The 27,266-nt window shown below is 42.4% G+C and overlaps 1 protein-coding gene across 1 annotated transcript in view; it reads right to left on the bottom strand.

Annotated features, from left to right (window-relative positions):
• Positions 1 to 5,890: 5,890 nt before the first annotated feature.
• The window catches only part of EXT2 (exostosin glycosyltransferase 2), an 81,608-nt gene continuing 60,232 nt past the window's right edge, over positions 5,891 to 27,266 (bottom strand). The window contains exons 10-14 of the mRNA XM_086612882.1: positions 23,924 to 24,090; positions 15,484 to 15,627; positions 14,822 to 14,950; positions 13,541 to 13,623; positions 5,891 to 7,338 (exon numbers count right to left, since the gene is read on the bottom strand). Coding sequence (XP_086469008.1) covers positions 7,200 to 7,338; positions 13,541 to 13,623; positions 14,822 to 14,950; positions 15,484 to 15,627; positions 23,924 to 24,090 — 662 coding nt within the window. The 3' untranslated portion in view covers positions 5,891 to 7,199. The remainder of the gene's footprint in view (positions 7,339 to 13,540; positions 13,624 to 14,821; positions 14,951 to 15,483; positions 15,628 to 23,923; positions 24,091 to 27,266) is intronic.

Raw genomic sequence — 27,266 nt, 5'->3', positions numbered from 1 at the left:
GAACCACCGGGAACAGTAAGAGCCCAAAGCCCCCGCACCCAGATGCTGGGTGAACCAGAAACTGCCCTTTGTGTTCAGGCAGAGCTGAGAAGGTGCCCACAGCAGCTGTCAACAACCCACCAAGACCTGCACAGCCCCTCTGGCTTTTCCATCAGTTGCCTGGGAGCATCAGCTCGGTTCAGATGGAGCATGGCTGTTTTCCATCTCACAAAGAAACGGATAACGCAGGTGCTGTTGCAAGCTTATCCATTCCTCTCACTTGTAGGAGAAAAATTCCTTCCCTCCCCAAGCATTCAAAGCCAGATTCTCCAGATGTTGGCAAAGCTCAGGCTGTTGAGAGCCTAAAGCCAGTTTCAGTAACATCCTGATCGTACGGGCTTACATCAGAAATTGCTCCTGGCCTGAACATTGCCAAAAAAGTCTCTCTATAAACTCTAGATAGTGGCGGGACCCAGATGAGAAATCCACATTCTTTTCTTGAAGCTGCACTTTCCTACTGGCATTACAGGAGTTGTTTAAAACACATGGAAAAATTTCTCCCTGGGAGATGTGGCTCCAGCACCCAGGTTAACTCATTCCTTCTCCGCTGGAGAATACGACTTTGAGGCAGGGCAGAGTTCGGGCAGTTTTAATGAAAAACAATTTTTTCTTTCTGTAAACTAAAGAGATTTGCCTTTTTTTCTTCCTCTTTTTAAAAGCAGGTTATTAACCTTTGAGCAGCTGGATGGACAACAACCTTCTCCTTGGCAAGGAGGGTAACAGCCACGCAAGGTGCATCTACTTAGGGCCAGCTGGAGCCCACATGTAAAGGTGTTGCATTTAATCTCAGACAAACAAGTGTTTATTATTTGTGAAAGGATCTTCCAACTTTCTCTTGCTTTTCAGTTCGTAACTTACTCCCAGGGCAAAAGACAGATGCTCCGAGTTAGCGATCTGCTCCGTGCACTGCAGCCTTGCTGAATTCCTGGATCTCATTTTACGGTTCTTTTCTGCTTCCAACCTTTTCCTCTGCCTGTTTGGACGAAGGGGTGCTGTTCCAGCACATAGCTACGATCCAGCCCTCCCTTTGGAAGAAATGATTGGCATCAGAAGGACCTGTACGTTTTCAAATGGCCAGACCAGCAGGTAAGAAACAGTGTTTTCCTTCAGTACATGGCTGGATGGACACAGAGAAGGAAATAAGGGCCTGAAAACCTCAGGTGGCTTTTCAAGGGACCATGGGCTCATCTCCTGGATGAGCTGTAGAAGTGAGAGGTGTTCACACTGGACAAGAGGGAAAGTGGCATTTTTCAGCTAGTCCCAAGCTTTGGCTTTTAGTTTTACAGGTTCCCCACTGCTGCACAGAATGAGGGTGGGGAGGCAGAAGAGAGAAGCTTCATCCTTAACTGCACACAGGGTGCAACAGCAACCACAGCTCATAATCACACACAGAAAAAACCTCATGCAGTCCTTCTATCCCAAGTTCTTCACACCTTTGTTGGTCAAAAAGTCTAGCTTCCACCTTTTTCCAGTCCCCCACCAACTAAAATTTAGGTTAAAAATCCAATAGATGGGACTTAATTATAATTAAGCTGGTATTTTCTTTTTCTTAGAACTCTGGAGGAACAATCTGTGTTGTAACTATTTCTCTTTATAGATACCTGGTTCTCCCCTTCCCCATCTTATCTGTTGTCCTCTCTCCTGCAGAGAGTCCGGTGCTGAGCACTGACTCAAGTTCATAGACCCAACGAAACCACAACCAAGTTGGATTGATCTTAGTCCACAGTTACTGCAGAGTCGTCGTGCTTGTCTGGAGCAGGGATACACTTCCTATCTATGGAAGTAAAGAGGCATTTAGAGTGAGTAAACGAAATCTGAAGAATTACTGGATCCTTTCCCAGACAAACGAAGACAGCAAACAGGCAACCTTGCAGGGAGAACCTCTGCTGGTTTCAGTTGGAAAACTCCCTGCGTGCTGCTAGCTCCGTGCCACTCCACTTAATTGCCTCAATTGTCGCTGTTATCCTTTAATGGGAAACATAGCTCGCTTTCAAAGCAACCACAAGAAGCTGCAGACAGGGGAATCCTGAAGATCAGCAGAGGTGGGACTGCATTACAGCCGTTTCCATCAGGCTGAAATTACACAGAGTGCACCAGGAATGTCTCTAAATGGCTTCGAGCCAGGGCAGGCTGAAGCACGCTGAAATGTTGGTATGACTTCTGAAAGCCATAGAATCATGGAATGGTTTGGGTTGGAAGGGACCTCAAAGATCATCCAGTTCCAACCCCCCTGCTGTTGGCAAGGACACCCTCCACTACACCAGGTTGCCCAAAGCCTCAGCCAACCTGGCCTTGATCACTTCCAGGGATGGGGCAGCCACAGCTTCTCTGGGCAACCTGTTCCAGTGCCTCACCACCCTCAATGTAAAAAATTTCTTCCTTAGATCTAATCGAAAGCTACAGCCCTCTACCTTGGTACGGAGCTCCTCGAAACTCCAAACAGCAGTTCAGGGAAAGCATGGCCATTCCGTTAAAGGCCAGGCTTGGAACCCTGGTGTTCAATCCTGGCTTTGCCCACACAGCTCCTAAGGCTTTGGGTCTATCACAGCTTCTCTCCGTTTGCTTATCTGCAGTAACAGGTAAGAGGCTGATCTTACTCAAGCAGGAGGAGTGTGAAGATCACTTTGTCGTGCTCAGATACAGCAGTGAGCATCGTAGAAAGAATTTACACCATTCTACACGTGCTCCCAACGGCAGGAGACATACCAACATTAGCAAGCGGTCTGAAGTGCCGACCTGCTCACGGGATAACGTTCAGATCCTACAGAAAGATGCAACAAAAATACTTTGTTCACAGTTTTCTGGCAGGTTTTGAGAGAAATTCTTATTCCAGCCTAAAAATTAAAACAAAAAGACAACACAGGTGGAATATCTGCCTCGTATTTGCTCCGCTTTTCCCAACTCTTCAGGATCAGACTGAAGCTGGCAATTGGAACAAGCGGATAATCGCTTTCTAGCATATAGTTAATCTAATATAACTTTGTGGAATTTTCTTCTTGCTTTAAGTACACGGAGGAGCCCATCCACAACTGCAAGAACTACCTGTAGTTTACACAAGAACATGCTCTGCAGCAGTCTGAGCAAAATTTAAACAAGCAAGTCTTTAAGAAGAATGATGAAAAAAAAAAAATCATACTCACTCTTAAGGCAACTGGAATCCAGTTTCTCACCAGCACCGTGGATTTTAGTTCTTCTTTCCCGTGTTGTAGTCCTGTTATGGCAGCAGCTTGCATGTGAAAGGGTTAGACAGAAGATTGATGCAGTGCTAATTAACCCTTCTGAGGCCACTCTTGATCAAAAGCTGCTCTACCTGTGCGCAGCACCCAGGGTACCAGCCCCTCATTCCAGAGGGCATTCACACCAAATCTTGAAGGTATTTTTAACACTAAAAATCCCCAACTAAATCCATTCTCATCTCTCTCTCAGTACAGCATTTTTCCAGAGTGCTCAACACTCCCGATAAAACCCAAAAGCAAAACGAGTCAGAAGTGCTGAGCATCTCTTAAATGCCACCTCACAATTTTTTTTTTTTTTTTTTTTTGGATATCTGTATCTCCAAGGCCCTTGAGTTTAAGAGGCCCATGAACTGATAATTGACAGGGATAAACTAGTTGCTGCAGTAAAGCATATTTGAACTGCGCCAGCGGAAGTATGATGGATAGCAGGAGGTTCAGGAGCTGGAGGCGGCAGGAGAGAGTAATTCAGACCATTAGGGCTTGAACTGGTATGTCCTGTAATGAGATAGTGGAGCTGTGAGGAAGGAAAGAGTCAACACATTGTAGGGAGAGTTGGTGATGCTATAAACGTGTCCTTAAGACTCACCGTGAGTGGCAGGACAAGCGCTGTGGCACGTCACAGCCCTTGCTACGCACACGTAGCTGGAAACAAAGAGCTGCCACCACCCTGAACTCCATCATCTCAGGGACTCAGCCGAAGCTCTTGTCTCAAAAGCACAATTCTTCAACGTTTGCCATCTCTCTTCACAAAACCAGAACGGGTCTGTTCCCTATTTCTCTGAGATAGACGCTACCGTCAAATCTTGGCAGAAAATTAGATACTACTCTCTCCAAAAAGGTGACTGAGATGAATTCGTGCAGAGTAAAGTTCTACTTCAAAGACAACCATCCAACTCCAGTTATGGGAAAGACAAAATACTGACAGATCTTTCTAATGTATACTGTGGATAGTCAAGTTTAACACAGATTTATGTAGCAAAACAGCCTGTCACTGTGATTCTCCTTTCTAAACGCATCCATGTTTCCTTGTGCAGCTCCAGAAGTTAAACACGACAAACGTTCCTTGGATTTACTTTTTAATATACCAATATTAACCTTTTTTTGATAACATATGTACAAGGAAAAGTTAACAATGCTCTTAATTTAAAGATTGATGACAAACCCATTCCAAATCACACATACAGGTACATCTCACCTTTACACATCTTTGCATCAAGAATGCCACAATTATAAACGTCGAGGGGAAGGAGGCCATTTTACAAAAATTTTTTTTTTTTTTTTTACAGTCAATTGTCCAATTTTGTCCATGGCCCAAACCAGAGACAAATTACTGCCTAGATGAGATGGTTTCTGTAAAAGCAACTGTAAAACACCAAAGGACAAAACATCATCATCATAGAATGGTTTGGGCTGGAAGGGACCTCCAAGATCATCCAGTTCCAACCCCCCTGCCATGGGCGGGGACACCCTCCACTACACCAGGTTGCTCCAAGCCTCATCCAACCTGGCCTTGATAGGGGCCAGTGGGCGTTTTGTGGAAGGGGAATCTGCCCAAATGCTTTGGGACGTCGGCACAAGGATCTGTTGCCTTTTATTGACCTGAGACTATGGATTAGTTTAGGAGGGTCAGTTAGGCTGTCCCCACCTAAAAATGTTCCACCAACTATTCTAAACCCTCCGTGCCTTTTAAGGCTCTGTGCAAAACGTGTACTTTTTTACTGGCTCACTGAGAAAGAACTAAGAAACCACAGTAGCTTCATGAGTATGTGTCAGGAAGATGTTATAAATTAAGGGCTGCCAAGCTGAGATCAATCCCAAAAAACGAGTCAAAACTGAAGTGACTACCGCACCGTCACAGCCAACTTCTCACGGGAAATACGCTGGTATCTCCCGACGCTCAAGCACCAGGACGTAAATCACTAGGAAGATTCAGAAAGAAAGTCCACGTGAATGAACCTGAGAGGCTGCAAAGGAGAAACAGCAAGTGACAAACCTTCCTTTATCTTGGGATACCCCCCGTGCAGACAGCACTTGTTGTCACTGCAACACTTCTCCTCCTCCCAGCTCCCCAACACCCCCTCCCACAGCAAGTCAGGAATGAAACAAAGACTGCAGCAAAAAAAAAAAAACACATTTACGAGTAATTAAACGTTCCCAGAGAATCGGAGGATACAGTTTACAGGCACATCCCAGTGGAGTTCTGAAGCGAAGCATCCCCTCAGAGCTATTGTTCCAATATGATTTTCATTCACAGCACATCCACTGCGTTGGGCCAGAAGATAAGTCTTAGTGGGGGTGAGACAAATAGGAGCAGATGTTTCCTGTTTCCAGCCTGACTTTCATTTGGTTTCTGTCATTGCTGCCTATCCAGCTTAGGAGAGGGGGTGAACCGTGATGCCTAACACTCATCCTATTGTTTGGGGTTTGGCAAAATCTGAGGAATAAGGTTGCTTGCAGTGTAACGGAAAAACAGCCCGTCGAGTAGGACGTCTCCGTAACTGGCAGCAAGGGAGGTTTCAAAGACAGACAAATCACCCACAATGATGCCAGTCAACTACCAAACCTGGTAACAAACATTTTGTCAATGGAGCTGGAAGAGAGATTCCTTTCTCAGCCTAACTCGAGATCACCTTTAATGTCAAAAGGTAAGAGGTAACAGGTCAGGCGATTTTATTTCTAATTTTGATGCATTTAATATTTTAATTCAGGTTAATTTCAGTATTGGGAAACAATTCCAATGCTTGTGAGAAATGTAAAGCTTCTCTAAAAGCCTTCCTAAGCCGTACATTTCAGTGGCAGGCCGTGGCAATGTGTTTCTTAGTTAAATTACGAGCAAAGACCCAGCAGTTGTTCCAACAACGGTAATTTATAGGAGTTTGTAAGTGGGTGTTAATAGTGTCTTGCATGTACACGTATCCCTGTGCATCGAAGCTGTAACTGGGAATTCCTGTAAATTGAAGTGTTTTACCAATCAGGACTACAACATGCTGCTTGCTGAAGAGGAATCAGATGTTAAAACCTTACTTCATTCCCGTTGTTCCAACGTATGGCTACAACGTAAAACCGTAACCTGACTGTTCTGTTTGCATAATGAAAAGCAAAAATAAAGTAAGACTGAAAGGTACATCTTTTTTTTTGTACAATACACCTAATTTTGATGCAGAGTCACAGTCTCTTGCACAGACATAGCAGAAAACCTGAGATTTGGGCAGGAAGAAGTGCAGCAATTGGGGTTCTGGCCTGCAAGCCTCTGCTTTGAAGGCGACCCTCCTCCCAGCTGCTGTGTGCCTCAATTCACATCAAAATAATTTAAATAAACAAAATGCTTTGCCCTTTAAACCATGTGACGACACACCATTATTTCTTTTTTTGTCGCTGATGATGTAAAAAAATAAACATTTGTCTCGTTACGCAGGAAAAAGTAAAAAATAATGTTTGTTACACCGTTAAGTCAACAATTAAGCTAAACAGCCAGAGGTCCACCGACCACACAGGCAGGAAGCTACTCCCAAAAGAGAGCAGCTATACCTTGCTTTGAACGGATGGGTGCTTGCAAACCAGAGCCCTGCAGCACATTTGCTAGAAGAGGTCAGTCAGGCCAGCCAGACCACAGAGAGCAAGACTCTGTCCTATTCTTCCAGGTGCACAGCCTCCTTTGGAGAAAAGTGCGTGCCTGACGTTTCTGGGAGGACCCATGAATAGATTCAATCCTCTGTGAGCAAAAGAGCAGCAGTTGTTCAGTTTGCCCTTAACGTCTTTGTGCAATGCAAAGGGAAGACAACATACCAGGACCCAACTTTAATTTCCATTTCCCTCGGATGTAACCCACTCTCTAGCAATTTTTTTTTTTTTTTTTTCTTCAGGGCCTTCATAGCACCTTTTCAGCCGTCGTTTTCATCGCTCAGGTTTGTCTCACAGCTGCCTTTACAAGCTGCCAATATTGGGAAAGCTCTTCAGTTTCTCAGGAAAGTCATCCTTGTAGAGGACGGGGTCGGCGCGGTGCTCCACCACTTTCAGAGGCATGGTCCCAAAGACAGAGGCAAACTTATTGATGCATTCGGATCTGGTGAAAGGGAAAGCAGTGTAATTAAGAACTCCAACAACTGGGCTCCTAGCTCCCACACCAACATCACTGGTGGAAACCTTCCCTCTTGCTCTTGGAACTATTTCAGCCACGGTGGCTACCAGTAAGTAAAAAGACAGCCTCACTGCAGAGAGAACTGGGAAGAAGGTGGTGGTCTTTCATTTATCCATTTAATCACGGAGACGAGCAAGGGGATGCTGGCAGCAGCACATGTGCACATGGAGGTCAAAGCTTCCTTTCTCCCTCCCCCTGGAATTCCAGTCATTCTTAAAGCAATGTACATGCTGTAAACCAGAACAGATTAACTGCCAACATGTCTCTTAAAGGGCCACTGTTGGGTCAGCTTGGCTCACAACGAAGGTTTTGCAAAAAACGAGCCTTTGTGAAAAAGGAGTTCTTAAAAAAAAAAAAAAAAAAAAAAAGGGGCTTTTTCAGGCTTCTTCAGAAGCTCTATCTTTTCCCACAAAAATAAACATGCCCCAGTGCATAGGCAGTGCTGATTGTACTGCAACTTAAAAGTGAAGCTGGATAAAAACTGTAAAATGAAAACAACTTAGTTTATTTCCCTTGTCTGAATAAAGAGCTACTGAGCAGTAAGGCATCCCGTTAGCGCAAAAAAGACCGGATCACTGATGACTCCTTCCGTTTTAATCACCTCAGGTGTCAGCAATGCTGCGGAAGGGAATGGCCATGTGCTGCAAAAGCCAAGCAAACAGATGTTTAACTTTACATTGCTCCTTTAACTCTTTCACCGAAAGGCACGGGACCTGCAGAAGCAAGACAGGGAAAACTTGGCTCATCTCACCCCTCACATTAGCTGCACCCTTTAAAAACCAGCTTTTTAAGACCCTCAGACACCAAGAACCGTGACAACAGTCCCTGAAACACAACAGAGACAGCTACAAGAAAACGGGTCACGTTTCTTTTGCGTTCCGAAGGGAAAACTAAAAAGCAATGAGTGCTTTGACTCAGCCAGAGGCTGATGTGCCGCAGGCGGTCCCAGAACAGGTCTCCTGCTCTCCAACCACCGCACCCTCTCCCGACCCCTTCGAAGGGTTAGGGGGTCACTACGGCTCCAGGATAATTTTCCTCAACAGACCTGGTCAATCACACCAACTGAGTGTGACAGTTCCGTGACGGGGACTGCTCAACGCTGCCCAAAACGCTCTTTTGAAGTAGACGGGACAGCAAGAGTGGTTTTCAAAATTAATTCCTCAGCCTCTAGGCCATCCCATGGCTCCCTCCTCAACTAAACGACTGGAAAACACAAAGCCCAGGCTGTTGAAGAGCTACATCTCTATATAAACTGTTTCAAGGTAGAATGGTCATATTTCAGGCCATTTTCTGGCCTGAGAAAAAGTGTCAGAAAACTACTTCATACGAGGGGATACTTGAATAAAATATTTTTACAGGTAAATGCAGATATTTCACTTTCTGCCACCTTCTCATCCCCTCACGCTTCTTCGTACGTCCAGATTCAAATCTTTGGGCTAGGAAACTAATGAAAAGGAGTTCAGAGTGTAGGAGAGGAGGGAACCGTGCGCGGTGGGAAGCAACCTCTAGACCTGGGACAAAGCACTATCTGCTCCAGCGTAGCACAGACGTGAAAGAGCAAAGGAGCCATCAGTCAGGACTGAAGGGAAGAGACCCAGGTAGCTGTTCAACATCTGCAATAACAAGGTGAACCATCGAGAGGGTGAGCCTTGGACCCTGGGCACAGAGAGGTTCAAGTAACACGGAGAGTAGGAACTGTTTTCCCCAGGAACACTAAGAAATTCCTGCTGCCTCCATGAGATGCCCAACATGAGATACTTTAAAAGACACCTGATTTTCAGGTAAGGTCAGACTTCCAAATCATGTTACTTCTGAGAAACGTGGCTAACTGTAACCCAAGTGGTGTATATCGGAGAAGCCTCGTGGCAGGAAAAGCACAAACTTCACAGGCGAGGAGGTCGATGCACTGGGAGATGCGCGTGTGAGAAGTTTGCACAGCTGCTGGCCCTCACTGGTTTCTGGAATACAAGAATACTCCCAGTCTGGTTCAAATCCTGCCTCTGCCAGGAATGACTGAAAGACATTGTAATGTAACAGCTGCTTGGTGGCCAGTGTGAAATGAATTAGTTATCTCAGTCTGCTGCATGGTAGGCAGGTGTCCACATCAGATCAGCCACTGTCACAACCAGAACTAAGTGGCACCCTCAGAGCAAAAGACAAAACTAAAGGGATAGTGGAGACAAAATTGACCTCCTCCTTCCAGAGGTTATACTCCCAAACCAAAGAAGAGGTTGTATGAGAAAATATCAAGATGGAATCCTTCTACAGTCAAACTTATTCTGGTGGCAAGACACCGTTAAAGTATACCAGTACAATAGCTTTAACCACCAAGAAACCACTTCATTGTCAAAGAAATGAAAATACGAAAATGGGAAAAAATCACTGTGTTCTAATCATTCTGGCTGAAACAGAAAAGTCAGTCCTCAGGAAACACCAAATTCAAAGATCAGAAATAGATTTTTTGGGATGAAAGAAACGTCATGCACGAGCCACAAAACGTGTTCGAAGGAAAGTCTTTTGGACAATATAAACCCGAAAGAACATGAAACATCCAAAGGTAGGTAGTCAAGAGAACGTAACACATCATCTTGACACGGAGGGAAGTGGTTTTTCTTGGCTGTGTTGATAGTTGTGCAAATTCATACTAACAGGAGCAAGTTTGCACCCAAGAATTACTCATTTTTTTCCCTCGCTCTGCCAACAACATGCCGTTGTGCTCAACAAAGAGTTAAGATTGTGTGAAGTGAGAACTTGAGAGCCCTCTTGCCCCTGGCAGACTGGGTGAACTTCCTATCTGTTAAGGTCTCTCTTAAGCAGTTTTCTCTCCCTTATAACCCAAATATTTTTTGGTAGGGTAACTCTGCACCTGCAGCCTTTGGCCAACTGTTACCTGGTCTGTTTGCCTCTTAAGGGAATGCCTTCCTATTTGGCCCCTAGTGTCCTAAATAAGCCACTGCTGTTGATGCTGCTGCAGAAGCAGCTCAGACCTTTGTTGTATTTACTGCACAGGCAGTTGCCCTCTGGGCTGCATTTTACAGAGTTCTCCCTTTTCCAGAGCCAGATGCGAAGATGCTAAAGGCAGAAAACTTGTTGCTACTTAAACAGCACCTGTAAATACAAGGATTATGAGATCCTCCTACAGCTTCTTCTGCGACCTGCTGTAAAGGCTAACCCAGGGCAAGAAGGGGAGTCTTGGTTCAAAGCTTTCTTTAGTTAACGTGTTTTAATGATGGAGCTCGACAACCCTGGGGATTGAAGTCTTTTATTTATCTCAGCGAGATTACACAGCAGGAAGAATACCAGTGTTGGCTTTCCCATGATTTGTTGTAAATATCCTTCACTACTGGTCAAAAAAAGATATAATCTCTTAGTAAGAGACAGAGTTCAACTGTCCCATCTTTTTTTTTGTCTCTGCTGAGAGCGTCAAAAGGCCCAACAGAAGGGGTTAGTGACATGTCTCTCCTGCAGAGATCTCCACAACTGACTTCTCAGCCCTTTTACACTTACAAAACAATCATCAGGCAGTTGCTGGGCATCTCTCTGCTATTTCTGAACCAGAAACCTAACACTGAACGTTGTGCATGCCCATGACAACCCTGATAAACTGTTTGTTTCACAAACAGTAGGATGATCCCTGGATATCCAGGCAAGTAATTAGCTCAGACTACCTGCTCACTATTTCTGAATGCTAGGAAAAAAAAAAAAAAAAGGAGTCAGGCACTTTGGGAAGCTACAAGTGAAGCTGATAATGGCTTTCTGCCTGATACCCCAAGTATTTTTCTCGGTACCCAACGCTGTAAAAGTTATCTGTACAAAATTGTTCTTTTATAATATGACAAGGAGTCCCTGATGCACACACTTTTTCCATGCAGCTTCTCTCCTGACCCTGAAAATAGCTAGTGTGTGTATGTATGTATATATACATATGAGCCATAAGAGCCTTACTTACTGCTAAGTCAGGAAAATTTGCTCTAGGAGTTGCTATTATGTATTATCCACTTAAAATGAATAGCTAGCTTAGAAGATTTAAAAAAAGACAGCCTTTCAGATTTTCAAATAACTCCATTATATTGAAGGTAGATAATAACAACACAGGTTAAGAAGGTATTAGGTGTAGCACACAGCTTCAGTATGATATTAATGATCTTCAAAATGAAGCCTGAATACACCCAAACTGTATATCCCCCCCAGATTTCTCCTGCACCCAGACTCTATCCCAGCATGTACTCCTTTGGCTGGGCAAATAAAAGTCTGTGGATTTGCAGTCAATCTAACAAACATTTCCCACAACCCAGTTATCTCCTCTGTTGGAAACTCCAGAGAAGCAAAGCAACAGTTTAAACATGTTCTCAATAAACTGTCAGTGATACTTTACTCTGAGGACACAAGAATTGCTACAGACATGGAAACATGACCTTCACCCTGCCTCATAATGCTCCGGAGCAAAAAGCACTTTTTCATCTCCTGGTTTTGTCGTTTTTACCTTAATGAGGATCTAGTTCATGACCAAAATTCCTATGTGCTGTTGTAATGCTACTAGTGTGATCTTAGGAAAGCTCAACTGGCTTCAGGTAGTCCATCCTGTAAGCCCGTGCAGAATGGCCAGGCACAGGACAACCTCTCGTGCTTCCCCGTCAGCTAACCTTTAAGATCCACAAAGATCTTCCAGCCTCTTCCTTAAGAAGTTTTCTGCAGAGTAATTTTTACCACCCTTCATGGGATATGTTTTATCTGACTTGCATATTCCTTTTTTTAATCCAGCCTTATCATTCATCCGACCTAAATACTTGGTCACTAACCCTGACAGTTTTGCTCTTCAATGCCTGGCATGATGCTCAATTAATAAATAACCCATCAGCCAAACTATATATGTGTGTGTGTATTGTGTAATGTGTGTTTACACATCAGACAGGCACATGTATGCACTCTATTTGTAAATAAACCCTCAGTTTTGCACTATTTCACTGCATGTATTACAACACATAAATATAATTTACATTGTTAAAGGTCAGTAAAGGGATCTAACACTTTAAATTTGATGAGTACTGCACGGAAGGACAGAAAAAAAGCTCACTTTTAAGATGATAACCATGGTAACCGGCAAGATAATCATGTTATGTCCCTCAGTGCAAATCTGAAATGGCCTATTTTAAATGCAGGTCAGAATTTTTTGTCACCTCTTCTGGTGGTGTCTTCCAGCACTATGGCTATCCCTGCTTACCCACCCCACCAATTCTACAGCTGCAGATTATTTTTCCCAAAGTTTGTAGGAGACATGCACCAGCCCAAGATGAAACGGTTTTGTCAGTCCCAGATCTCAGGTTAATTCCACCTAATAACTAATACGTACATTTATTGCCAGACAGCCCTTTCAAACATGGATGCTGAATAGTTTTGTAAAAGTGAAGAAACTTCCCCTTATTTCACACCTTCAGAAGCCAACGCAGAGGGAAGTCAGGGTTGGAAAGCCATTTTACTGTAAAGCAGGGAATGCAATTCTTATACTTACCCACTTCCAGTATTTCACTCTAAACATTCACTGCCTTTCCAAATACATACTTCATTCCAAAATTAATTTATCACAAAAGCATAACGATGCTTGCCATTGTTAAAGAACGCGACGTGCAATTTTGCAGGCAAATGCCCTTCATTAGTGAATGTGCTTCACCATCTTTGGACGAAAGACAATGTACAAACATCAATTCAAATAACACCGTGAATAATTTATATCTTTGTTACTCTTTGGTAAGATAGCAACTGTCTGGTTTAGAAAAAATAAATCTCATAGTCATTACAGTAGATGTTCCACGGTAAAACAGACATGTGGCATTACTGAAAGTACTGCCAACAACCTGAATTTCTTATCTGTGTCCTATATGCTTTACAGCAATGCTGCTAAAAATTGTGCCCTTCTAAAGTCCTTTCCTGTAGCAGCCCACTTTTCAGTGCCACATCATCCGTTGTAGGAATGACTTACGCTGATCAAATACACGCGACGCTCTTTCAAAATTAGTAATTTACAGAAATACAATCAGCGAGCGTTTTTGATCCTAATTTAATGAGACACGGGATAGGATTCTAGGGAACCAGAAGAAGGCAATCAGAGGAAGAAAAGGTGGTCACTCACCTTTCCACCATGTGCGTCTGGTCCAGCGATAACCCATCAATTGCTGTGCATTCTGGACATTTGAACTTCTTTCGTGGGGTCACCTGCAGAAAGGCACGCCAGATATCATCAAATATCAACAGGAGGGACATTAATCTCCTTGCACGGAGAGCAGCGCGATACCTCTGAACATGCCTGCGGTGTAAGCTGAGCTGTCTCAAAAAAAGGGGGGGGGTAAAAAAAAAAAAAAAAGCCACTCCATTCCTCCATTCAGCTCCATCTGGCCCGGCTGACTGCAAAATTCACAGGGGCCCAATAAAAACGGCTTGGAGGGGTTTTTCCTTCTGGAGCTGAAAAGAAGTGGCGATGACAAGCTCCTTAATTCCTGTTTAATGACTGTTTTCTCACTGCCAAGGTCCCTGTATAAACACCATTTGTTCTTGCAGCCATAACAGCGATGAAATATAGCTTCCCATGCTTCACCGTAACGTTAATCCAACAGATGCTCTTTTGCTCACTCCAGTTAAGAGCTGACTGGCAAACTCTGCGAGGCTCTCCGAATCGCACAGAGGTGCCAAATTACTCTGCTGTGCCCTCAGACAGCTCAAAAACTTTTTTTTCAGCAAAAACACACACTTTATCTTCTACAGACTTTTCTAGGAAACGCAGTCACCAGTCCCGGTCAACGATGATGGACAGATGGGAAAACGGATCCTGTTAATTGAAGTAATGCCTGGTGGCCTCTAAATCTCATTCCAAGCTGACACACTTTGAAATGAATGTACAGAGTGAATGTCCAGACTTGAAAACGTGTCGAAACATGTCAGGAAATTAATTTCAGGGATAAAAAGTTCATTTAAAGCTGATATTGCAATTAACATTCTTGCAATTAACATTCCTATAAATCAGCTGTTGCCAGGCCGTGACAGAGCGAGCTGTGGACAGTTGGCAATTTCTTTCCTCTAGTGATCTCAAATATTTAAAATATAGGTATGTGGCCATGTATATATTCACACACACATACCTACAGCTATCACTTAAATTACTTTTCTCATATCTCATCTAGGTGGCTAAAATAACCACCAGAAAAAACTGGTAAAAACCAATTCTCTGTTCCCAGTTAGCACAGAAGTTTCATGGAAAGAGCTTTTCTATCATGAAAGGAGAAGACACCACCATACTAGGGGCAAATGAGAGAAATAGGAAGATGAAGCAATATATGGAAGCCTACTAAATAAATTTATATGAGTATGCACATCAAGTTTTTAAAGTCTGTAAAGCTAAACTTTAGAAAAGTCCCACCTTAATGACTGATTTGCCAGTGACATTTGCCACTAAGAAATTCATGGCAATATCTTCACAGTTCATATGAGCATCCACCCAGTTCTTGATGTCTCCAGGCATTTTGTAGGTGTAAAGATAGTTGAAATACTGCACGACAGATCAAGACATAAGATAATTTTAAATACAGAGGTAGTAACTATAAAACTTTACATATTTCAGTCACTGAACAGCAGGTATCTAAGGATGGATGATGGGCAAACTGTGATACTGCCTTCAGCCAAGGACTACTTTGACAGACAGAAAATAATTTTTGGGTGCTAAATTGCATAATTACTCCTTTCCTGACCAGCACACAAATTTCTTTACAATCAGTTTCCTTTTCTTAAACTGCTAGCTACAAAGCTACATTCACTGCAAAATCCACTACGTGGTTAATGGGTCCTGCAAACTGGGAAGAGTTCTGAAAGTTCACGAAAGTTAAGTTTTATTTTACAGGCAGAAACAAATCAGTTTTCCCACAGCAACTGAAAGAGAAAGAGGCTTAGGGAAAGCTTGCAGTTAGTTCTCTGACTGTTGTAGAAAATACAATCATGGCACTACAAAACACAGAACGACGACAGAAACACACACAGCTCTTTAAAACAGGTTCATGTTGTACATCAGCACAAGTTGTGTATTACCTTGTGATAAAAGGCTGCCCCAGTGAGCACCATGGAGACTTCATTGGTCCATTCCGATTCATACTTCCATTTGTTCATCTCATGGTCCCAGAGATGCAGGCGGCCTGGATACCCAACCAACCTGTCGGGGAACTCGCGCCAAACCTGAAGGGAAAAACCCGTCACACGCTGCTACCCAGACCTGCACATGCAGATGCAACACGTCTGCTTCGGGAGGTGCTGCAAAGACCACTTCAATTCTTCTACGTTTCCATTCTTGAAACTGGAAACTGCCTGGAAGAAGTATGGAAGAGCCCAAGCTTGCTCTGGAAGGACCCTATGACTCAAAGAAGCCATATCCCAGAGTAAAAGGTCACTAAAGCAATAGTGCCTTCCTTTTTGTAGAGAAATACAACCGACTATTCAAAAAGATTTCAACACCAACTAAATCCAAGCATGATTAAAAGGGACCTTTTGATGTGAACTTCAGTAGATATGGCTACAACCTAACTACTTTCACAGCTGGCTTTGGATCTAACCAACCTGCTTTCTTTGATACAAACAGGCTTAAAACAGGCTTACATTTTAATATTTCTGGTATTCTTTAGTGGGTGCTTGGATGGATCTACTGCTCCATGGAAGGCCTCTTTGCCCTTGACTTGTTCCAGACAGCTGGATACAATCAAGATACCATCCTTGTCACGCCATACGTTATTTTGTAGCTGACCACAGGATCAAACACAGTAGACAAGAACAAGGAGAAGGGCATCATTAACGCAACCCCAGTTCTCCACACTGTTGGCCATATTAAATAATGGGCAATTTCTGCGTTAGGAAAAAAAGGGAGAAAAGATTATAATTATTTAGCAGGGTCTGAATGCTATTTGCTTGCTAAACACACAGCACGTCTTTTTGCTGATCAGTAACAAAGTTAGCATTTATCTGCATTATTTGCAGACAAACCACTCAAGAATTATCCTTCAATCCAAATAACTGCTAAGTTTGTTGGAAGAATACGAGTCTTGACTCTCCAACACACAGTGTCAGGTCACAAGAGTTTCTGTTTCAGGTCGGCAGGGTGTAAATCAACATGCACATCCCCAAATTTCATTGTGCATGCAAGACCACCAACAACGAAATATCTCATAAATCCCCAATGGTCACTTCATGAACAAATCTCTTTTCTCTGTACAAAAGGCAAGGGAACTCTACAGCTGAAGGTGCAGTAAGGAAAGCGTTATCTGGAATTATAGAATGATAGAATGGTTTGGGTTGGAAGGGACCTCAAAGATCATCCAGTTCCAACCCCTCTGCCATGGACAGGGACACCCTCCACTACACCAGGTTGCCCAAAGCCTCATCCAACCTGGCCTTGAACACTTCCAGGGATGGGGCATCTACAACTTCTCTGGGCAACCTGTTCCAGTGCCTCACTACCCTCAGAGTGAAAATTTTTTTTCTTATATTTAATCTAAATCTCCACTCTTTCAGTTTAAATCCATTGCCCCTTGTCCTATCACTACACACCCTTGGAAAAAGCCCCTCTCCAGCTTTCCAGTAGGCCCCCTTTAAGTACTGGAAGGCTGCAATAAGATCAGTACTTAAAGGTACTTAAAGAATTCCACCATCCAGCAAACCTCACCTCGTCAGCAGTTCACTTTGGGCACTTTTTATGTGCCAGTATGTTTCAGCTGGGAGGCCTGGACTTCAAGGACTCTATGCAACTATTTTGTCACAGTAAATATGATAAAACCATCAGCTTTAAGTTATTGCTTCTGTATCTACATTTCTGTGACTCTGCATTACTAGATCCCTTTTCATCTATACATCTCAACACGTTTTATTGCTGTCAGTTAATATAGCTTCAGAGTCCCAGGATAAGAGCAGTTATTATTTCAAACGTACAGATGAGGAAACCTGCCAAAAATCATACAGGAAACAAGAATAGGAACCAGATCTTCTAACTCCTCAACTTGTACTTTATCCAGAAATCAATCTTTCTAGACAGTTCTAGGGCACAAATGCTGAGATAGTATTTAGATAGGACAACACTCCAACATAGAGGGCTCCTGAAAAGAGAGATGACTTGGAACCCAAGGAAGAAAATTCATAAGGCATTGTTACAAGTTGGTGCCATCAAGTAACTAAAAAAAACCCCACAGATTTTTGGCAGGCAAGCCAGTGAGGGCTTGAGATATCTATTTTGACAGAATGTCAAAAACATTAATAAAGAACAAAACCCCAAAGATATGGACACTCCCTCTTCCAAAATTTTACTCCTCAATCTCTAGGACTCCAAAAAATTAATGATTTAATTTTAATATTTTTTTTTTAAACCTGACTATTAAAATGCCTATCTCCCAGCTGTTGGAAGGCACCACCACACAAGCTACTGAGGCTCAACAAAGGATTTGACAGAAGGCTACAGATCTGCACCGTACTGGGCTAAGAATTTTTGTAGAAGGAATGGCATGCATATTAAAGGCAGCTGAAAGAAAGATTAAACTCAGCTACTGCTTCCCAAGGGACTCCAGTGCTTTCCCAACACAGAACCGTACGTTCATATCCCTTCTAGTTTTTGCCCTCAGTGTCATCTTCATCTTTCATGTCCAAACACCACAAAATAAAAGCCAACTATAATGCATGTTACACAGACAGATTTCTTTGCATCACTGTAAAGTTCAATCCTACCCTGATTCTGGCCTCTGAAAACTGTCAGCTCGATGCATCTAAAAAAATCACTTGGTTGCTTTAAATAAAGATCCCTTTTAAAAGTAATGCTGTCAAAGGCAGTGGAAAAGCTTGGGGTTTTTCCTCATGTTCATCACTAGCTCATTCAATGGTAAATTCCTGGAAAGGCTCCAAATAGCTGCATCCAGCCCATTGCCCAAATCCGTACGGATGTTTTGTGCCAAAATTAATATATACAGCTACTGCTTATAAGGAAGCTTTCCGAATAAAACCAGTGGTAATGGTTGTTACACTACTCTCTATTTCGTACTACTGTCCATTTTCTCGTTTGATGGTTGCCTAAAATTTATTAGTCTGTTGGGAATACATTCCATTTTAGTCAGTGATCTTATTAGCTTTCTCAGACTAAAGAAGGATAGCCTGATTTAATACTGGTAAGGGACACATCCAAGGAAAAACATACTGCCAAGTGAAGAGGAGGTATGCTTCTTTGCAGACAACACTATTCCAACGACTCTGCTAGACAACCCTGAAGATAAATATTTTCGGACAAAGTTATCTCCCAGATGAAAAGTCAAAGAGAAGTTCTGATTTGGTAGTTTTACTAAACATCTTGTAAAAGACACCATGAGAAAAAGTGATAGTAATTTTGTTTCCAAGTTGAGTTCCCCAAGTGACATAAAAAGCCCAGATAAAACACCTCTCCACAGTTACAGCCTCAATTATTCTGTGCCATGTCTCTGTGCCATCAGAACAGCTGCCACAGCTCATTCTCCATGTAGCCAGAGGACAGAGAAGCACTTCCTTTTCCAGAACATACTCCAACATTCATGCATTAAATTTATTAGACTATATTAGGTCACGTGCAACTTCAGCAACTTGCTAATTACAACTAGAAAATTTTTTAATTTAACGAACAGAAAAATAATCGGTGTTTCCAGACCTACCATGGCAATATTGTAAGAATGAAACACTGATTATCTTCTACTAATGAAAGAAAACCCAACCAATAAGTATTCCTTCTCTCCTCCCAAAGACCCATCCACTCTTACTTCTCCCCCAGTCCTCAAAGGGATGGCTTGTGCTTTCACTAAAAAAACCCCAGCAAAATGTAAACATGAAGCCTATTAAAAGATAAGTGATGCTTCACATGCACACAATTCGTAAAATAACTTCAATTTGAAGAGCAGCCTTGAATGTGGCCAGCACTTACCCATGAAGAAGTCTTTTGGTAAGCAGAGTTAAATTATTCCTCCTACAAAGGAATGCTGAAAAATACACTTCTTAACAGTCAGAAAGTGTATGGAAAAATCTTCTAAAGAAGGCATTCAAACTTTTATGATGATTTTAGCCTAGTGAAGTATGCAATTCATCATAGAGTTCATTTTTTTTTAAGAATGCCAGAGACACGAAGCACTGAAAAACAGCTGAGATAGAATAAGATCATCTACTAGCAGAAGGTAAAAAGCTTCCAGCAGAAAAAACCAAACTTATCAATGCCCCAAACAATATTTTCTATGAACAAAAAACATGAACTCAGAGCAATAATCCCAATTTAGAAAGCCAACTGTATCCTGGGCTGCATCCAAAGCAGCGTGGGCAGCAGGGCGAGGGAGGGGATTCTGCCCCTCTGCTCTGCTCTCCTGAGAGCCCCCCCTGGAATACTGCGTTCAGCTCTGGGGTCCCCAGCACAAGAAGGACATGGAGCTGCTGGAGCAGGTCCAGAGGAGGCCACGAAGATGATCCGAGGGCTGGAGCACCTCTGCTATGGAGACAGGCTGAGAGAGTTGGGGCTGTTCAGCCTGGAGAAGAGAAGGCTCCGGGGAGATCTTATAGCAGCTTTCCAGTACCTAAAGGGGCTACAGGAAAGCTGGAGAGGGGCTTTTTACAAGGGTGTGTAGTGATAGGACAAGGGGCAATGGCTTTAAACTGAAAGAGGGCAGATTTTGATGAGATCTAAGGAAGAAATTTTTTCCATTGAGGGTGGTGAAGCTCTGCAACAGGTTGCCCAGAGAAGTTGTGGCTGCCCCATCCCTGGAGTGTTCAAGGCCAGGTTGGATGAGGCTTTGAGCAACCTGGTGTAGTGGAGGGTGTCCCTGCCCATGGCAGGGGGGTTGGAACTAGATGATCTTTAAGGTCCCTTCCAACACAAACCATTCCATGATTCTATGATTATTTCTATTATTACTGTCATAAAAATACTCTGTCTTTGTAAGGATGAAGTGCTACCTAAGTATATAGTAAGAAATGTTCATGAACTTCATAGTTGGAGACTGTTATTCCCACTTTTCAGGGTGACAGAAACTCTAAGCCACCCGCGCCGAGGGCAGCACCCTACAACGCATCCTTGAAATCTCACACTCAAACACCAAACACTTCAGGAGCAGCCAACGCTTCTGCTTTGATTTTTTTTTTAAAGATTATGATAATCTAAATACTCGCTCTTTTTCTCGGGTCTCTCTGATACTCCCTGCGTGAAGAAGACAGATTGTTAAGCAGGAAAAAAGTTGTCTAGCCCTAACAGTTTTTTTTGTTTGCCAGTGCCCCAAAGTCAGGCCTGTGATTTCATCATGTAACTTAACAGAAATACTTTTTTTTGAAGTCAGAATGTCATGAGTATTCTTCTGCTACCTTAACACAGCAGCACACAGGGACTATTTTTCTGCTTGCTCCAACAGATTTACGCCAAGACATAAATCACTGCACCATAATAGTTCACTTTTAACAAGTAAAAAATGTCTGACACTTTGAGTGTTACTATAATTTTTTATGGTTGAAAGTGTACAGAGATCAAAGTTTCCTGGCTTTTTTAGGCTTGCTCTATACATTCAGACAAGTCTGTGACAGAGGGGGTTTTGCCACATGTTTAAATGTAAAGTCTCAAGGATGTCAGGAGGAGAAAAAAAAAAAATTACTGAATGTCACGTTTCCAGCCCTTTGTATGACCAAAGCAGAAGCAGACACACTTTTAAAAAGAAAACTTTCTAGTAATATTATATGCTGCTACTGTTCCCTCTGGATTCCCCTGCAAATGAGTCAAGAGCTTGAGAGATACTTTTCTGGTAACATGCATAAACAGATAAATAAATTATCACAGGCTGAGGACAATTTAAACATCTGAGAGGCAGCTCAGGGCTGTCAAGCAAGTCATAGACACTCAGAGATGGGAAAGATCAATCTTCAGCCCCTGATTTCTGTGCCAGAACTACATCACTCACCCTCTATAAGAGGAAAACTGTATATTTATAAAATAATCTGCTGTGCTTCTGTATTCAAAGACATTTCTATTCATTTATTTCACCAGGCAGGGGGGAAGCAATCTCAAAATCCATGGATTCAAACTACCCACGGGTTTGTCTCAACTATCTGCTCAGTGAAGCATTTTAAATTTTCCATCCATGTGGCTGTGTAGTAAGCTGAATTTTCAGAATCAAAAAAGGAACAGGATTTATAACAAAAAGCAAAAAACTGCAAAAGCAATAGTTTCTAGTCTGCCAGACTAAACAATCTTGTGTCCAAACTGTTACCTTCACCCACTGCATACAAGGGCTGATATTCAGATAGTCCTGGCAACCGACTCCTATGGTCCAACGAAGGCCAATAAATTCGCCAGCACAGTCCAACAGCTAGACCTGGGGATGAAGAGTTCTAAGTCCCAACTGCCACCCAATCACACTGACTACAGGGGAATTCATGTTCACTTTTCCTTGCCTCTCTCTTTTTTTTTTTTTTTTTTTTTGCATGAGGATAACCCTTTCCTGCCTACGTGGCCAGATTCAATATATGTGAATTTATATGTGAATTTATAGACATTCTCAACTGAGGATGTTTAAATTAAAGCTTCAGACACACAAGCACCACAGTTCTACTTCTCATGACTTCTGGCTGACACAGCTGAAAGTCTGCTGCAGTTTGAATCTCTGCTTCGGAGCCCTCCAAATCTGCTTTGCCAGTAGCAGAGATTCATTTGGAACTCCTTATGCAGTCACTTAGCTTTTTATAAAACTTAGTTTTATCTACTCTGAGACAGCTGGATGAAAAGGAAAATCAAACTGCAAACAGAGCCAGGATTTACACAACATGGACGTTATGGATTTGCTATCTTTCATCCCATCAGTTCACCCTCAAAACCAGTAGTTATAGCCTCAACACAGCCAAAGCTAAGGCAGCTGGCAGAACTGCCAACACTTGATTGCTCTGCAGTGCTTAAAACATTCAGCGTAGACAACGGAGAAGGTGTATGTGGCCAAAAAAAACCCAATTCCTTCAGTTGTCTTCTCTTCATTCCATCTTTCACACTTCATGTACTAACTCGTTACTCTTAACCTGGCAAGGGAAGTATTTCCTTTCTGGAGACACGTATGATGGATTAAACCTCTGTCTCCACTACTTAACATCTTTGTTATTACCTCAGCATCCCTACATTACCACAAGTCATTCCTCGAGTCCAAAAGCTCGTTACTTGCTAACAGCCTCTTTCACTTGAGGGGGGGGGGAAAGAGCCATATTTTACCAGGTACGTATTCACATTAAAGAAATACTTCCAACATCTCTGAAAAAATACCTTCTTCTGTTAACAACTAGACTTAGGACTGTTAAAAATGAGACAACTACCACATTTAGTTTGCTTTCCACCCTTTAGAAAAGTGGTTTTTGTTATTTCACTTGATTTAGGTAATAGTCTGGTGTTCTAGCTCCCATGTATGAAGCCCACTGTTGTTTTGCTCTTGATATTGCAGGTACAGGCACCACTAAATGATTCAAGCCTTTCTTAAAATACAACATTGCATTTTCTAATGTTTCTGATTTATTTACAAATATAGCACGTTTGTCCTAAACTCACACACGTAACAGTGATGTCAGATTATGGGCCACGTCGTATACTCAAATACAAACAGAAGACAAAAATTAACTCACTCAAACCAAAACTTTGGAAGGAAGACAATAGCGTTGCTTTAAGTAAGTGCACTTTTTAGCGGACAACTCAATGCTCATGAAGATTTTCACCTCTGTACTGCCACGGGTAACTGATTTGGACAAACTTTCTTTTTGTTGGTACTGTCATTATAACAGCAGCTGTTGAAGTTTTGCCATTTCAAGCATACGGTACGTGCCTCCCCTCCTTGACATTCTTCAGTTCCTCTTTTCGTTGCACTCCACCTTACTTCGGCATGTCCTCAAGAGGCCTCCTCCGTTCTCAACACTTAATCTCTGAAACTTGTCTTGTCCATCAAGACACATGAACTTGGACAGCACTTCTGATGTGCCTGAAAACTGTAACTGTTAGGAAGAATGCAATTCACAGGCTCCAGACTGCTTCCATTACACAACATTTTCTGGAGTCTCTTGGTATTACTGTGCCAGTTACGGAAAATTTTCTGTTATCTGGCAGTATTTTTTTCCATAAAATAATGACTATTTGTACAAATACTTCAGTCACCATTGAACTGTTATGGTAAAGAGAGATACAACAATCTGAAGTTTCTAAGTTGAGGGAGGTGAGGCACTGGCACAGGTTGCCCAGAGAAGTTGTGGCTGCCCCATCCCTGGAAGTGTTCAAGGCCAGGTTGGATGAGGCTTTGGGCAACCTGGTGTAGTGGAGGGTGTCCCTGCCCATGGCAGGGGGGTTGGAACTGGATGGTCTGTGAGGTCCTTGCCAACCCAACCCATTCTATGAATCAGCAGACTGTGCAGTGATTCCTCCACTTTATATACACAGGCAATGTCGAAGTGGACAGCCTAAGAAACAGGAAAAAACCAATTCTCTTACCTCATAGCCAAACTGGAGTTCATCTGAGGTCAGCATAATGATATCATCATCAATAGCCAACACAGCTTCTGTTTCAATCTCATCATAGGGGAAGAAGCGGTTACTAAGTTTGTTCTCTGCAGTCCTAACAACTTTCAGGGGAACACGAATCTTTGGCCAGAGGGAATCTAGAGAGAAAAATTAAAAGAAATGGAATTCAATATTGTACTGTACTTCTGAACAAGTCTGCATTTCAGTTTCTCTTTACTCTTTTTTTCATCACATCTTCAACAAAAGCTTCTTAATGGCCAGTTTACACCTGATTTTCAGTTAGGCAAACACGTAAGCATATGAAGGCAAGGAGTTCAGCTACATTTCCCTCTTTTGCTCTCCATGGAGAACTTCACAGACAGCTACATGGGGAGCAGCTTGCTCACAGCAGCAATCAGTGATAATCACGTTAACGAGTCAGAGATGTATTGGTTTAGGACACACAGCAAGAAAAGGCATTTTATTCAACTGCATTTATTTCTATTTAAAAGAATTTGAAGCAGCAGTATACAATCGCTGTCTCCAAGTCTAGGGTGGTAAAGAGTTTGAAAAAGAATGTTAGTTTTATCAAGTGCTGAGAAAAATAAATTTTATTGTATCGATTAAAAATCTAGATTCACTTCAAACGTTAATCGCTGTTGACAGTTAAGGAGTAGATGCTGTGTATGAGAAATTTCTTTCATCTTCAAAGTCCTAAGTGACAGTGATAAATTAAGCTAGATAAATGCAAAAGGATTCTACTCGTGCCCTACAGCATCCTTACAAGTAGGATAGTGCACTGGAGTACATAATCATGAAAATTCACAAGTCAAATGATGCTTTAAGTAGCAACAAAAAAAACTGTAGATACAAAACTGAATCTAATTCACTCTACAATGAAATTAGATTTCCATTTCTTGCTATGTGCTTAAAATGCAGCACCTTAAGTGTCACATTAAGAGTTTCTGCAGGCTGTTGCATATATTCAAAATTTTTCACAATCCTGTTCTATTCCTACAAAAGTAGAACTGCAGGCATAAATATAGAGCACCAAGCTCAAAGAAACACAACTAAGGGCTGAATATTAAGCATCAATTTTAAATGCACATATTTAACCACATACATTTTCTAGCACAAAGCTTAACCGTAGTCATTATTATAGTACGACGCATCCCGAAAGCACCAATTCATCAAAAAGTATTTTAATTAATAGCTAAACAAGTACAAATGTGATTTGTTGGTTTCTTCCAGCTTTCATAACAAACATACATTTTAATGGAAATTGGAGGGAAAAGAAAGCATTGTAAGATGAGTCTAAGGACCTTGTGAACAGTAGATACATGAACGCTTGGGTTTCTTACATTCGTGAAAGGAGAGGATGACAGCGGTATGCGATAAAAAAAATAGGCAAAAATACTTGAAATCAACTACAAAGTGACTGCTCAGAGAATTTACAAGTTGTTCTCTGTGTCAAATGAAAATATGTTTAAGGAAACACCTCAAGGGTGTCTCCTTCCCCTCTACTCAGCACTGGTGAGGCCACACCTGGAGTACTGTGTCCAGTTCTGGGCTCCTCAGTACAAGAGAGCCATGGACATACTGCAGAGAGTCCAGCAAAGAGCCACGAAAATGGTGAAGGGACTGGAGCATCTCTCCTACGAGGAAAGGTGGAGAGGGCTGGGACTGTTTAGCCTAGAGAAGGATCAAGGAGGGTCTCATCAGTATGCACAAAGACCAGAAGGGAAGGTGTGAAGACAGAGCCAGGCTCTTTTCACCAGTGACCAGTGACAGGACCAGATGTGGGTGCAAATCAAAAGACAGAAGGTTCCTTCTGAACATGGAGAAATACTTTTTCACTGTGAGGGTGACCGAGCACTGGCACAGGTCACCCAGGGAAGTGGTGGAGTCTGCACCCTTGGAGGCATTGAAAAGCCATCTGGAGATGGTCCTGTGCAACCTGCTCTAGGTGAGCAGGGGGGCTGGACAGGATGATCTCCAGAGATCCCTTCCAAGCTCAGCCATCCTGTGATTCTGTGTTAAGTGGAGTCTCTAAGAACTGACACTGGGCCTGGAGTCACTGAAACTTTCAACAGTGATCTGAAACACATATAAACTGCCAGTGCAATCTGCAAGCAACACCAAGCCAGGAGACAAGAAAAACAGAGTGGACAATAAGGTCATAAGCAGACATAGTCAAACAGATGCTAAAATACTGTTTGATTCTGGTGTTTGTATTTTTCAAAGCATGTTAAAACACTAGAAATGGTGCAGGAAAGAACCACTTCACTTATTTGATGGCAGGAGAAAATGCCTTACAGTGGAACTTGGAGATCAATCTGTTTAGATGACCTCTGAGGTCCCTTCCAACCCAAGCCATTCTACGATTAAAAGAAGGAATGAAAAGTAGATTTGATTAACATGTACAAGTATCTACACACGAAGAAAAATGCCACATATCTTCAATCAAGCAGAGGAAGACATAACAAAAAAAAAAAAAAAAAAGACTGGAATCTGAAGCCAGGCAAATTCAAAGTATAAATAAGGTAGACATTTTTAATAGTAACAGTGATTAACTTCTGGAGGAAGTCAACAAGGACAGCAGCTGATACTGTGCACCTTGCCTTTGAACAAAACTGGGTATTGTTATAGAAGATGAGGTCAAGTTAGATGGACGTCACTGGATTGAAAAGAAAGGTGATGTGGTGACTCCTGAGTTACAGGTCAATCCACAAGATCTTTCCATCTGCTCTGCCTCCAACTCTAAGAACCTATGAACGGATACAAGTAAAACTTGCTCCCATGAACGAGTGTCCACCTCCTCATCACCACTGGGCCTCTCAGATTTAACACAACACTTAAATAAAACCCAGAGCTGCACACTGCTTAAAGACACCAGAGTCCAAACGTTACTTCACTGGGAAAACAAAGCCATCTTTCCAAACCGCACCAAGAGTCTTCAAAAGTCAGTTTTTCTTGGAGCTGAACAAAAATGTTCAAGAGCCATGGATTCCAGTTAGGGTGCAATGAGCTCATTTTATTGTCAGCATCGTGAAGTCTTTGAAATCCCCTGCTTGAACCACAATCTGAAACAATGATTCCAGAAGGACACCTCTGAAATTCCAGATTTTCATCTTGCTAGTCATCCTCACCTCAGGAGGCAGTAACACTGAACGACTGGAACCATTTATTGCAAATTAGTACTCTCAAGTCAACTCACTGCTTTCTTATGGTTTACCATACAACACATGAGTATCCACATTTCTAAGACAGTTACAGGTATGTCATAAAGACACGTATCATGGCCTCAAGACATGCCACTTGCATAAAAATATGG

The sequence above is a fragment of the Tauraco erythrolophus genome, chromosome 6 (genome assembly GCF_009769465.1).
Source record: "Tauraco erythrolophus isolate bTauEry1 chromosome 6, bTauEry1.pri, whole genome shotgun sequence".
NCBI classification, from domain to species: domain Eukaryota; kingdom Metazoa; phylum Chordata; class Aves; order Musophagiformes; family Musophagidae; genus Tauraco; species Tauraco erythrolophus.
Note: the sequence above shows the minus strand (reverse complement) of the source record. Positions and strands in the feature narration are given on the sequence as shown.